The 14,312-nt window shown below is 45.9% G+C and overlaps 2 protein-coding genes across 2 annotated transcripts; both read right to left on the bottom strand.

Moving 5' to 3' along the window:
* Positions 1-2,280: 2,280 nt before the first annotated feature.
* LOC311361098 (mitochondrial coenzyme A transporter SLC25A42-like) lies at positions 2,281-10,995 on the bottom strand. The gene is made up of 8 exons (XM_084481289.1): positions 10,690-10,995; positions 8,835-9,032; positions 8,414-8,516; positions 8,216-8,241; positions 7,923-8,089; positions 6,467-6,583; positions 5,866-6,017; positions 2,281-5,682 (listed from the first exon to the last, which is right to left on the bottom strand). Exons 2-8 carry the CDS (start codon positions 8,913-8,915, stop codon positions 5,351-5,353), a joined length of 978 nt encoding a protein of 325 aa, XP_084337415.1. The 5' UTR covers positions 8,916-9,032; positions 10,690-10,995; the 3' UTR covers positions 2,281-5,350.
* A 345-nt stretch (positions 10,996-11,340) lies between these two features.
* On the bottom strand, positions 11,341-14,233 carry armc6 (armadillo repeat containing 6). The gene is made up of 7 exons (XM_084480865.1): positions 13,734-14,233; positions 13,375-13,463; positions 12,684-13,263; positions 12,429-12,574; positions 12,203-12,334; positions 11,980-12,117; positions 11,341-11,853 (listed from the first exon to the last, which is right to left on the bottom strand). The coding sequence occupies exons 1-7, from the start codon at positions 13,852-13,854 to the stop codon at positions 11,641-11,643; spliced, it is 1,419 nt and encodes a 472-aa protein (XP_084336991.1). The 5' UTR covers positions 13,855-14,233; the 3' UTR covers positions 11,341-11,640.
* Positions 14,234-14,312: the final 79 nt, after the last annotated feature.

Below are 14,312 nucleotides of genomic sequence, written 5' to 3' on the forward strand. Positions count from 1 at the left end.
AGTTAAGCTTCTTATTTTTGTTGGTTTTTATAATGTGCAACAACTGTATATATATTTGACACTGCATGTGGTGTGAATAAACATTATTATTTGCATCCTGTTTATTTTCACAAGTCTCATGGTTTTTCCAATATAATTTGCCTTTGAACTTCTGTCTATTTGCTCACGTTCTGAAACGTTAGATGGTGTAGTTAGCCTATTAATATTCACTTCAGGCGACAGGCTTTCCTGATTGGCTAATATTGGCTATTATTAAAAAAAAAAACAATAATTGAGTTAAAGGAGGGGAGTAAGCCTGTAACAGACAGCGATAGAGAGAAAGCTGGAGAGACAGAGCCAGCCTTATCATTGTTTCACAGTTTGGTAGCCTACATGTTTGTTACATAACAGTAGTGTTACAAATGAATAATGAACAGAGCATGGTGCTTCCGACCTTCTTTCCCCTCATCGAGTATATTACAGTATTTTCGGCTGGCACGCGGATTTGTTCGGCGGCCATAACTAATACAAAAATATCCAGTCCAATATTTTTAATAAAAATTGAATTTGCTCATTGTTGGAAATCTGAACAAATGAAGATCATTAGGTTGGACAGGCCCGTAGGTTGGATATTTAGGTCAACTCTCTGCTCTGGTGAAATAAGCAGACTGCATCGGAGCAGTGATCCTTCGATGTAATGCCGTTCACAGGCTAATAAACCATAGAAAATAAATGATTCTATCAACATTTGTTAATTCTATAATATAGGTAAAGCTTATTGATAATGATAATATATAAATAGGATTTGAGACAATGTTCTCTATATGTAGCGCGATGGGTATTAAATATAATTATAGAGCTGGATTTATTTGTTAGCATAAGATTTCTAGTTGGCTTGCATTAAAAAAAAAAAACACTGCAGATAATAAATCATCTTACAACTACAGGCCTGCTATTAATATCTTGGCTAAAGAATAGCCTACATTTGTGCAATTTGATAAAATGTCCTACTCTAACCAAGATAAAAATGGCCAACCTACTAAATACATATTCCAAATACTAGGCAGAATACTAAAAAAAATACGACAAACACAATATCATGTGAGGTACGGTTTTTTAAATAATTTTCCCAACGACCATATTTTATCCAAGAAAATATAGTAGGCCGATTGATAGATTTCCTGAAGTAACCTTTAGGCTACATTACAAAAAATAATCATAATAATCATAATAAGTACATTATTTTTTGAACATTTGGCATTTGACACAATGTATCTTCCAAAAATGTGTCATATTGATCGAGCTAAATCCAAGCTGTTTTTTCGTTTGAGCTAAAAAAAAAAAAGAAAAATTGCCAGATAATACATGTTGTCTGAACTCTATTCATTAACTATTAAGAATTATATTTCGATGAAAGCCTACTGTATAGTTTAGCCTGCGCCTAATTGGATTAGTTGTGGGAGGTGGTGGTGGTGGGGGGGAGGGGTAGCAACAAGCCATCTGAATAAATGCAAATAGGCTCTTAGTGGGCATCATGCCAGGTATCTATAGCAACCACATTTTGTGATCTTTGTCTTTCTCCATCCCTCCTTCCTTCAATATCTGGGCTAATTACTTCTGTCTCCCTGCCTTCTGTCTCCGCTGGCAGTTTCTACTCCCCACATGACCCTTTGCCAAAAACGAAATGTGTAAAATGAGAAGCGTGCAGGTTTAGTGATCAGTTCAAATGTAGGCATGTTTTCCGGGCAGGCCTGTAGTATTTTTTCTCTTAAACCGTCCTAATAGATCCTTACTAATATCCAATATCTTTCATCAGTAGGCCTATGCCTATTGTCGCTGGTCCACTGTTTGTATGAGGGGCATCACACTTTTTTTTTTGTTGCTATTAATCATTGAGGACTGGTCTGTCAAGGTCAAGTTCAAATTCACCGCGTGACCCCAAATTTCCACAACCACTTGACAAATCAAATGGTGGTGTTACACTGTCACCTATCGACCATTTTCCAAACTAAGAAATATTTGACTTGATTTGGAGAACTCTGTATTTCTTTTAATATAGCGCCCCCTTGTGGTCACTTTAAATAATACAGGTTGTACTGGAACGAAACACCAACGTCACTTGTCGATTGGTTTGCGTTGTAGATGAATCCCTCTACTGGTTAACACATGCCATCACATGCATAACCTCTGATTTGCTGATATGGTTAAATATACATAAAATACATTCATGACTGACTAGGCCTACATTAGACTTCATATAAAAAGCTGTAATGTTCTAGGAATGAATAAACACAGTATGGCTCATGTCAATGTCAGGTTTATTAAAGAATCTCTGAGGCCGCCCACAGATCACAGTTAGTGTGTTTACATTCATGTTGGCACAAACCACTTTACAAAACAGATAACTCTGCTGTGTGAAAACAATTGCAACATGCACATACACCGATCCCATGTCTTTGCAGGTCTGCATATGATTAAATAACTTTGTTAAAACTTGATCTATTGCATTAAATTAGCATTGGCTACATGAGGGACACATTGAACAAACCCCCATCAAATAAAAATTAAAGTCACACATCTTGTTAACATACGTATTCTTTCATATTAAGCCACTTTATGGTCTAATGCAAACAATTGAATAGGCCTATTCATAATGTAAAAAAAAAGAGAAAATCATTGTTTTGGCATTTAATGATTGTCTAAATGACTCTCCAGTTCTTAGGTAATACTCTGAGACCAGCTGTTACACATCTGTTTCAATATTGCCCTGTGCTAGACAAAAACGACCCTTTGTCCCTTGTACCTCACCTTGTCTCTACACGCACGCATCGTATGAAACAACGGCCCCCTCCTGCCAACTCCCAGCACACAGACTCCAGCAGAAACAGAGTTACGGGTTACATTTCAAGCAGGCCTAACACCTAAATGACTGTTATGCCATTGAGACAGGCAGGTTACAGACAGACCTCACGAACAATTAGTACAATTAACAACAATAAAACGATTTGAAGTGACTATTTAAAATGTCAAAAATGTCAGTTTCACTGTCCTATAGCAAATCCTGGAAAAAGCCTATAAAAGTGAACACAACCTGCTGCAAAAAAGGTCATCGGTTAAGTATTTCAGTCATAGCAAGATCATTACTATTCCCTACGAGGCACTTGTGAGGTCAGTATGGAGAAACCAAAGAACAGGTCCAGCCGTTAACCAGGAGCAGCATTAACAGAACCACCGGCGCAGCAGCAGCCACTCGGGAGTAGCAGCCGAGGGGACGTCGAGCTGAAACATCGCACACTTAGCAGTGTTGTTATCAGGCCGACATGGGGAAGGGGGGGGGGGGGACCCACAGTGGGTAACGATAAAACGATGGACCCGGAATCCACCGGAGGAGGACTGGGCTCCACGTGAAGACGACCCACTCAATTGGGTGGTCCGACGGGCCAGCTGATCATCGGTGAGGTTTCCTTTGTGCACCATAAGCCTTCCCATACCTACTCTGAAGTAAAGCCCTTTCTTCTTCTTCCCTTAACGTTTGTGCTGATGAGAACATTGCCTGAATATTGTAGGGTACAGACATTGATCGATGGATTCTGGGATATAGCAGAGATACAATAACCAACTCTCTCTCTCTCTCGCTCTGAAAGTCTTATACCAGTGTATGGTAAAGCAGTGAGTTACATAGACCGGGGGGGGCTGGGGGCTGGGGGGGCACCACATCCCCCTGGCTGTGTGTCGGATGCAACTCCAACACACACAAACACTCTATCGGCCTACCACAGGTTGCAGGTTCGAGCAACAGCAATATACACACACACACACACAATAGTACCATAAAGGGTACATACATGCCTCCGATCGACGTACATGTAGGAGGTCCCTTGGCCCCAGCACAAAGCTTCCTGGTGTTGGCATCCACGTGTTTTTAAAATAGGCTTACCGTCCTTACCCTAGCCCTCTTTGAATCTGACACCACAACGCCGGCCCTCACCTTCTCAACCACCGGGACCCAGCTGCTCCCGTTACTCATCCTATAGTGGGAGCAGCGGCGCAGGGAAGGCTTAATGGTCCAAATATAGCAACTATGGTTGCTATTTAAAGCCGCTGCTGGCGTCTTATCAATGCCCCCTGAAATGTGAACGCAGCACAGAGCCAGCAGGCTCCATGGTACACACTGGGGGTGTGATGTTATACAATACCACTTCTATTCCAACTGGGTGACGGCGATGAGGTCATTTGGTGGGATGTTATGATGCATTATATTATGCATTGTACCATTTGCTATTTTAAAGTATTTGACATGAGGGTCATGTTATGAAAAATGTTGCGTCAAGCCAATTATTCTCTGCCTCTGACGTGTTAAAGAGTGTTGAAATCATGAACAGGATTAAATCAAAACAAAGCTGAACCATGTCAAAACTATTAATGGCAGCAACAACTGGCCTTATATGGGTTCACTTTATATAAAGTACGTATGGAGTAATGCTCCGGTCAAATCTGAACAAATACGATCAAGAGGGAGAGCAATATCAAACCACACTACCACCAGTAACCTCTATTCATCCTTTTGCTAACAATCCAAGATCCAAGATGCCTAAGACAGTTAGTGCTTCCCACAAGTCAAAAGTCCCTGACACACCATTCCGACTGCCGAAATCGCTGGCAGAAAAGGCAGGCGGACCGATTTGGTCATGGCCGATTCAACATGTGCAATCGGCTGTGCAAACATGTGCAAACAGACATGTGCAAACAAACATGTGCAAACCGACATGTGCAAACCGACATGTGCAAACCGACGGCCGATCGCACAGCACACACACCGAACAGACTCGGGTCACCCAGCTCGCCAGACTGTCTGACGACCGATAATCTTGGTTGGTGTGTCAGGGCCTAAAGGGATCTCTAAAAGGGGAGTGGGACTCCAGCCGAGGAGTTAAAACAAAAAACGCATCTGACCGGATCGAGGAGGGCGCCGGCCTACAGCCGGTAAACGTCCGTCAACGCGTTGTCCGTTGCACGGACACACATCGCAAGGTTTGAGGTGGCAGATTCATGAGCAAGTAACACATCTACGAAAAAAAAACGAAACAGGTGACTAAATGATTATTGCACATGACGGGGCCCACAGCACGGGGGAGTCCAGGGAGGCTTGGTGACCCACCGGCCCCCCATCCACGCATCCACGCATCCACGCCGACGCCTCAGACACCCGGGCTACGACGCCGGCCCGCACCATCCAGAGGCAGCGCGCGTTTTGATTCCAACTCGGTGGCTGCAAAGCACCGCCGGCACCACAAACTCCGCATCCCCCCCCCCCCCCCCCTCCCCGCCGCCTCACTGGCGACCTCCGGGGGGGGGGGGTTTATTTATTTATTTATTTATTGGGACGGGTGTAGCCCATCTGGTGCAGCTTCCTCAGGAGGATCTGCGTGAGGTCGAAGGTGGTGAAGCTGATGCCCACGGCGATGGGGCCCTTCACCCAGTTCATGCTCAGGCCCTTGTAGAGGCCGCGCACCACGCCCTCCTCCGCCACGATCTCCCGCATGGTGCCGGCGATGGTGCCGTAGGTGTGGCCCGTCACGCCCGCCGTCTGCATGCGCCGGCGCACCACGTCCAGCGGGTAGGACGCCGACTGGCCCAGCAGGCCCGCGCACGCCCCGAACGCCAGCCGCTCGTAGGAGTAGGGCTGCGGGCGGCCGCTGCGCTCTGCAGGGGCGAGGGGAGAGAGGGGAGCCATCAGAGAGAGGGGGGGGAGATGCATTGGGAACTCTTCAAGGAGAGATGGGGGGGGGGGGGGGGGGGGGAGAGGGGAGCCATCAGAGAGAGGGGGGGGGGAGATGCATTGGGAACTCTTCAAGGAGAGATGGGGGGGGGGGGGGGGGGGCGTACCTGCGTGCAGCTTCTTGAGGGTCTCGTAGGTGAAGAAGCTGATGCCTGCGTAGGGCACCACGCCCAGGATGGTGGGGGTGAAGCCTCTGTACAGCGTCTTCAGGCCCTCCTCCCGCGAGATCCGTCCGAACACGTGCACGATGTTACCGTACCTGTGGGGAGCCGGTGAGATGCCAGGGGGAGAGAGACGTGAGCCTTAGTGGCGCCGGCAATGAAGTAGTGGGTTCAAGGAAGGACGTGACGTCTCTGAACCGAGACATCAACCGACCTTTCTTTTCTGAGGTTGAGTTTTAAAAAGGTCCCGTGACACGGCACCAGGTGTGAGTGGGATTAGCCGTTACAAGCCGTTTTGGAAATCTGCCCCTTCTGACATCACAGGTGGGTGTGTCCACCTAGATGTGTGTGCTGTGATAGATCGGTCTAACCAGCCTACCCCAGTGGACTGTAGCAAACGTTGCTCATCTCATCCGTCACACATCTAGGTGGACACGCCCACCTGTGATGATCTAATCGCGCCACACCTGGTGGGTGGCGTGTCATGGGATCCTTTAAATATCGACATTTGACACTTTTCAGTTAGTGGGGACAAGACCGGCCTTACATTTCTTTGGGTGTGACTGCCATCCTCGCACGTACCATGTCCAAAGGATAGGTCAACATGGCGGCTGTGGTACCTGCCATGGAGCCGGCCAGTAACCGCGGAACCGGAGGCAGGACCCTTGGAAGCGAGAACATCAGGAGAACATCAGGAGAACATCAGGAGAACATCAGGAGAACATCAGGAGAACGCCTTATTAAAATCGGCCAAGTTGCTGCAATATTAGGATACCTTTTGTAATTAAGCACTGTAAAACAAAAACATATATTTCTGTACTTTTCTCTGCTTTCAGTCTTTAAAGGGGGACATATTATACCATGAGTGTGATTCGCCGTTACAGGCCGTTTTGAAAATGTGCCGCTTCTGACATCACAGGTGGGCGTGTCCACCTAGATTGTGTGACGGATAGATGAGCAACGTTTGCTACAGTCCACTGGGTAGGGCTGGTTAGACTGATCTATCACAGCACGCATCTAGGTGGACACGCCCACCTGTGATGTCAGAAGCGGCACATTTTCAAAATGGCTTGTAACGGCGAATCACACTCACACCTGGTGGCATAACATGTCCCCTTTAAGCAATTTAAAAAACATTGTATTTGTATTATTAAACACGCACACAAGTTAAGTCTGTTAAAAATGAAAATCAATGTAGAACCTTTTAGTTGCAATGCATGTTTTTGTATGCATACTGTTGGGAAAAACAGTCTAACCCTAACCCTAGTTACTTGACCAGATAAAATGAGACGATGAGAGGTGATAAAGTCTGTCAGCACGAGGGCCTCGGATTTATTGAGTAAAGTGGCAAAGGTAATACTGATTCATAAAGCGTGAGAGATCGAATATTCTACGTCCCCTAACAGCGCTGAGGTCGCCTGGAGCTTCGCCTCCGTGGAAGTTCTGCTTCAGAAGAGCACACCGTGATCCGGTGCACGTGAAACTTATAGTATCTTTCCTAGCCAGGTGTGTGTGGTAGACTTTGTGTGGGTTATCGAGGGTTCTCTTGTCCCTGAGCCTCCGGGTTGTGTTGTCTTTCTGTGTGATATGTGTGTCCTCGCCATCTAGCTGTGGCAGAGTGTTCTCCGCAGACCGATAGGGAGGGGGCTCGAGGGTCATCTTGACCCTCTTGAATGTGTGGTGTGTTGTGTTCGTTAGGTTTGGACCCAGAGTTGACTATATTCGTAATGTAATAATAATAATAATCAATTGAATTTATCTAGCGCTTTTCTAGACACTCAAAGTGCTTTACAGTGAAGGGGGGACCTCACTAACCACCACCAATGTGTAGCACCCACTTGGGTGATGCACGGCAGCCAATCGGCGCCAGAACGGTCACCACACACCAGCTTGAGGTGGAGAGTGAGGGAATTAATGAATGAGCCAATTAAATATATAGTAATGTGTCCGTTAGGTTATTTTTGCCCATCAATACCATTGTACCGGTCACTAGTACTACTCACTTTCCTTGGAAGCCGTATATCCCCCCCAGTAATATCTTGTACTGCTCGTGAGCGCAGAACTGGATGGCAGCGTAGGGGATGACCCGCACCATGGTGGCAGAGTTCCCCCGCCACAGGCTGAGGAAGCCATCCTTCAGGTAGGTGCGGTAGATCAACCTGTAGGCCTCCTGGGAGACACACACAAAACACAAAGTATCAGTGTCAGTTGAACACACACACACCCACACACAAAGTGTGTGGGTGTGTGTTTCGCTATGAAAGAGATCTCAAATGTCAGATGTGCGTCAACCTACCTTGGCAGAAAATCTTGCGGAAGACACTGAAATAAAGAAAACGACACACACACACACACACACACACGTAAACATTGGATTCATGATACCCCTGACCAAAAAAAAATAAAAATAAAAATAAAATCGATGGAGCATTTATTGAAGCGGAAACATGATGAACAGATTCTCCAGAACATCCCATGAAGTTTGGTAGCTTGCCTTGGAAGATGATCTTGGTTCTGTCCAACGGCGCTACAGCTGTCTTGGCCAGCGCCCCCGCTAGAGCGCCCGACAGCAGCGAGTTGAGGACAGATGGTGTTGGCTGCAGACGGACAGACGGACACCGCTTAGAATCACCACCCAGTTAGCAGAGACACGGTGTTCAAATCAACCACTCAAACACAGGTGCACACACACACACACACACACACAGATATACAGAGAGAAAGACACACACACACACACACACACACACACACACACACAGATATACAGAGAGAAAGACACACACACACACACACACACACACACACACACACACACACACACACACACACACACACACACACACACACACACACACACACACACACACACACACAGAGAAAGACACACACACACACACACACACACACCTTACCTCGGAATGACTGGAGGAGGCCGATGGCAACACTTCTCCCGCTGTGTGTGCTGCCCGTCTGTCCTGGACACCATTACCCATCCCCGAGAGCTACACACTGCCGGCCCTGGGTGTGCTCATGTACTCCGGCCAGCAGGAGGCAACAGCCGCGGTTGCGTGCAGCTCAACTGTTGGTTGGGAGACAGTGGGAATGGGGTTCTAGGAGAGGGAGAGCGAGAGACAAATGAGGAAAGTCCAAATGAAAAAAAGGAGCAGGAGATATGGGTTTAAAATAGTAATGAAATATGCAGCTGACAAGTCAAGTTGGGAAACTTTCGATGTATTGGGCTAGGAATTGATCAATGCTTAAAGATAATTGTCCCTAGGAAAAGTAGTTATTGTTGCTTGGTCGAGAGAGGAACCATTCTCACCAATCAAATGGTTTGTCTGGTGTAATGGAAAAATTCATGTTGTTTAGTTTTAATACTTTAAGCTATTCAGGGAGTGTTAACTAGTGTCATCTCGTTACCCTTTGTTAACCTTTTGACTGTGACCCCTTATGTTTACGAGAAAAACTCCTGTGCGTCAACATTTCCCTCAGTTTCACACAGGCTGTGTGAAACTGTATTCTGGCCTCACTCTGCACTGCAGTGTATGCACACATTAAAATAGGTCAATTATCTACAACTATTGTGTGGTTTATTGCATTTAGAAGTCCTAGACCTAATATCTCATAAAGAAATTGCCACGACACTAGGCTTGGAATTTGAAAGCGGTGGACCACAACAGCAGAGGAAAACACCCATCATCCACCCACACACTCTTTGGTAAGAGTGTTATGTTCTCGTTTGTTCCATTGAATAAGAACCATTAGCAAATAAGAAATAAAACATCGAGCACTCACAAGCCCATTTAGTAGGGCTATGGCCTTATGAGTGGGTCATTCTTTAACCACGGTACGACGGATGGGGGGTAAGGTTCACTGGAGAGCGATATGACTCTCGGGAAAAACTACAGGGGGCGTTTCAGGAGATTGTTTATACAATGCTTTTGTAAAAGCTGTGTTATGCAAGAACCTATGGCCAATGCATACACCCAGCCCTACTTCCTCCCCACACCCAAAGAAAGACTTTAATGAAAGCATTAATTCAATGTCTGTTACTTCCACTGTACATTATTTGATCTTCCGAGTTACCAGCACGTTTTGTATTTGATGTTCCTGCCAGTCTGATATATAATTTGCCAACTTTTAGACGGGAAGTCTAAAAGTCCGAGTTGAGATAACAGAACGGGAATAAAACAACTCTAATGGCTTGCCCCTAAAGTCATTCAAAAACTTTGAGATTCAATAAAAAAAAAATATGATAATGGTACTGGCATGTTTTGTCTAGAATCTAGACAAAACATGCCAGTACCATATCATATTTTTTGGAGGATCTAGACTCTAGATCCTTCATATGCATTTGATTGTATTCATGCTGCATTTTAAACTGAGTGTGTGTGTGTGTGTGTGTGTGTGTGTGTGTGTGTGTGTGTGTGTGTGTGTGTGTGTGTGTCAGTACTGAGGTCAAATAGCCTATTTGTGTGCGTTACTCTGCCGATCAATAATACAGTGTTTACGAGGAGGACGCTGCAGAAGCATTGCCATTTGCCAGCCGACCTTCCTTCCACATTAACCTTCATGATCCTCGCGATGACAGCCAGACAGAGAACCTGAGCCATCAGTGTTGGCGATAAATACCAACACAACACTCGTTACACACAGATACACCACCTCTTAAGTAGTTTAACATACAACACTGCGCTCGTCGAGGAGGGAGATGTCTAGCACTCGACAGTCAACAGTTAAGTACACGGTGCCTTCCAGCTGGCTTACCTTAATCGTGAATTACACCCTGGTTGGTGTAGTTATGCTGTATGATGTGGTGTCTCCTATTCGTTAGCAAGTTGCTAACCAACTCTGCACTACGAATTCCGCAGCGTTAGCTATTCTGTATAACATGAAAAGGGTAATTCCTGGACCTTTCCCCCAATACGGACGTGGAGGTTTTTGCAGAAATTGCTCAAGCCGTTACATAAACTTTCTCCATAGTGTTTTCCTGCACTCATTTCTCCAACAGTGACTTTGAGTGACTAGAATAGTCCATGCTGTTATCTAGCTATCTGGAGTCGCTGCTGTCACCGATCAACAGCAAGGGCGAGCCCAGTGGCATTGTGGGAAATGGAGTCCGTCAGTTAGCATTATGCCTGTCTCTCGCTATAGCTTTGATAGGTCCATTCGATGGGCGTGAAAAGGAGGAGAGATTTAGAGAGACTTCTTTATATCCTCTAGAAAAACGAAGTAAATGTCTTGAATGGCTTTGCCAATCAAATTGAAAGGCTCCTGCAATCCGCTATGGGCCCGACCCATAGCGGTAAAAAAAGAATCATGCCATGCGAATTAATCAACTCAAATATTATTAGACAATAGTAAGGAGACACCCACGGGCAAATTCGAGATAAACACAGCTTTAACTCCAATACCAACTTTAATTGCATCTAAACATCCAGAGATGCATTCTACATACATACATACATACAAATTATACAAAATTATATTAAGCAATTGGGAAAAGTGTGAAAGCATAATGCAAAAATAAAACCCAATGGAATACAACATTTGTAACAATATTGAGTTGACCACTGCTTATGACACACTTGGAAATTAAGAGTGACCACTTTGCAGGGAAGGGAATTCCACACACTTGCCAATGACATTAATTTTGATTAAGAGGCTTCCAGCGGTAGTGCGTGCTCCTTTTCGGGAGTTTCCATGGAAGGCTCCTCTTCAGTAGGTGAGGCTGCCCTTCTTCCCCGTCCACAGCTCTTTGAGCTCCACCTCGCAGCCCAGGTCTCGGAGGGCCGCCTTGAACACGTCCCCGAGGTCCCCGTGGGTCTGCAGCGCCTGGGCTATCAGCGGCTGGGCCCCCATCTCCAGGATCGGCTGGCAGAAGTGTTCCGTGCTGCTCACCAGGTTCCTCAGCAGCATGCACGCCTGTCTCTGTTTTGGGAGGAAATCAAGGAAACATCCGGGTGGATTGGTTCGGCGTCAGGCAAGAAGGCACTAAAAAGGGTTTTATTTTTCATAAAGGAATGTATTGGGTTACTGTGTTGCTCTCAATGGTACCTGCACGTTAACCACATCCGGGTGTGTCCTCATACACTGGACCGCTGCAAGAGTACCTCCGTTCTCCATGATGACTTTGCAGTTTTTGGGCTTACGCAGGGCCAGGACAGAGAGACAGGCGCTGCCCTGCTCACACACCTACCACGGAGAAACATACTTTTAAGGGGTTGTTCCATTTACCATTTGTTTTCTACCAGATATTTCTGCGCGACAATGTACTCACATATGGGTTGCCCATATGTCTGTTCATGGCAATGACGATGAGCGGGACCCCGCCGGCGTTTACCACGGCGTCTTTGACGTCGTCGTTCCCCGCGATAGCTTTTAACGCGCAGAAAACCTGCCGGACCAACTCCTGAACGAGAGGAAAACATGCAAGCGTTATTCAGGGAAATGTGACGTCTAAGATGAAGAAACTGTGTCAAGAAGTGTCCATTTGGGTGAGCTACCTGGGACTCGTAGCTGTCTACAAGCAAAGTCATCATGAATTTTAGTCCTCCCAAATCACAGATGTCTTGACAATATTCATTCCTCACGGCCAGTCGGGACAGAGTAGCACACAGTTCACTCAGCACAGAGGTATTATCCGCATGAGCTGCAAGTAAACAAAAGAAGCAAATACATGACATATGTCAAATTGTAATAACAAATCCAAAAAGGAGGTTGCCCACAATTTTGTGGCGATCCTTCATTTAAAATTGTACCTTTAGCAGCCTCAGTTATGATCTTCAATCCATTGTGGTCCTGAACAATCATCTTGGCGTGCTCGTGGGCGTTCCCGAACGCAACTCTGATGTCGTCATCAAAGGTCATGTACCGGAGAGTGGCACACGCCTCTTTGACCAGCTCGCCGCATTCCGTGTTACGGCTGATGGCGCCGGTAAGCAGAGAAAGCACTCCCGCTTTCACCAAATCCTGCCTGTTCTGCTCGTGCTTCAAGCAGCAGTGACGTATGGTGCGGAAGCCAACAGACGTGACGGCGGGGTCTTCTCGATACTTGTTCAGGATCAGTATGAGGAGGGTTTGACCCTCTGCGTTCAAAGAGTCTGGCTGTCCATTGGTCAGTGCAGACAGGGCAGAGAGAGAAGCCATCACGCCTTCCTTGTCCTCCACACTCCTTTTGCAGCAGGAAAGGATGACGGGATACGCATCTTTTGTAGAAGCCAGGTGCCGCTGGGCAAATCCGATGGAACACTGCTCTGTGAAGCGTTTTAGGTCGGGAATTATCTCGCTCTCTGCGGAAATAGTTGTTACGTCACCGCTGTTTTTTAGGGCGTCCAGTGCCTTTAAGAGAAAAATAATGGGATGCAATGAGCAGATGAAGGTATTTGGTATTTTATTTGGGTATTTTAGTAGTGCGCACACAATCTTCTAAATAACCTATTCCAGACTCACCTGTAAGACCTCGTGAACTTGCGTTTGGTCCCCTTGTTTGTCCTCAGATGTAACTGGTACAGCTTTGACAATACAGGTAAGATCCACACCTGCATTCATAGTACACATATTGGCCAACAAGTGAAAACCTATCATTGACTTTTTCACACTATTAGCCTATATTGTTATTAACATTAACTTCCCTCAAAAGTAACAGGAACGCAAAATAACTACAACTTAGATAAACCTCACTGACACAATCTAGCAGACTACTCATTTCGATTATGGTGGTATTTAGATCAACATGTAGAGTAGACCATGGAAAGATGAATGTGTGTGTGTGTGTGTTAGAGAGAGAGGGTTGCTTGTTTAAACGTTACCTTGAGAATCAAACTGCTCCACAGCATCCTTCAAAGCAGCATCAGCATCCATCTCGAAATCATCCATGTTTTCTTTGACAACCGCATCGAAGGTTTCCTGTGTGATCCTACGTCTTGCCATGGTCACAGCGTTAAGTTATCTAACTTGGACTGTTATTTTAACCTGGTGAGAATGTTCACCGATGTTATACACAACAACCAGTGGATCCCAAACCTGACTGGGCAACAATGACGCCGAGTAAACGTGGGCGCCGCCAGTTAAGATGTTGGCGCAAGATATGAACGGCCAGAATGTAAAGTTACCGGTGTTCGGCTCTGCTCGTTACAGCTCAGGTAAAAGACAGTAATGACGGAGGGATAGCAACGATACCAATAGAAAATCCCAAAAGACGTGAGCACATCTGTTATAAGCAGAGTCTGTTGTGACCAAACCCCCTAGCAAAGACAGATAACTCGTAACATGGGTGTGTGAATGCACGCAGTTGCGTTTCCAGAATATCAAGCGCCGTACATAATGTCCCGCTTTCAAATATGTCCGGCTTCAAATGATTCGATCAAAACGTTCCGCAATCACACGCA

The sequence above is a fragment of the Micromesistius poutassou genome (genome assembly GCF_964030765.1).
Source record: "Micromesistius poutassou genome assembly, chromosome: 16".
Classification (NCBI taxonomy): domain Eukaryota; kingdom Metazoa; phylum Chordata; class Actinopteri; order Gadiformes; family Gadidae; genus Micromesistius; species Micromesistius poutassou.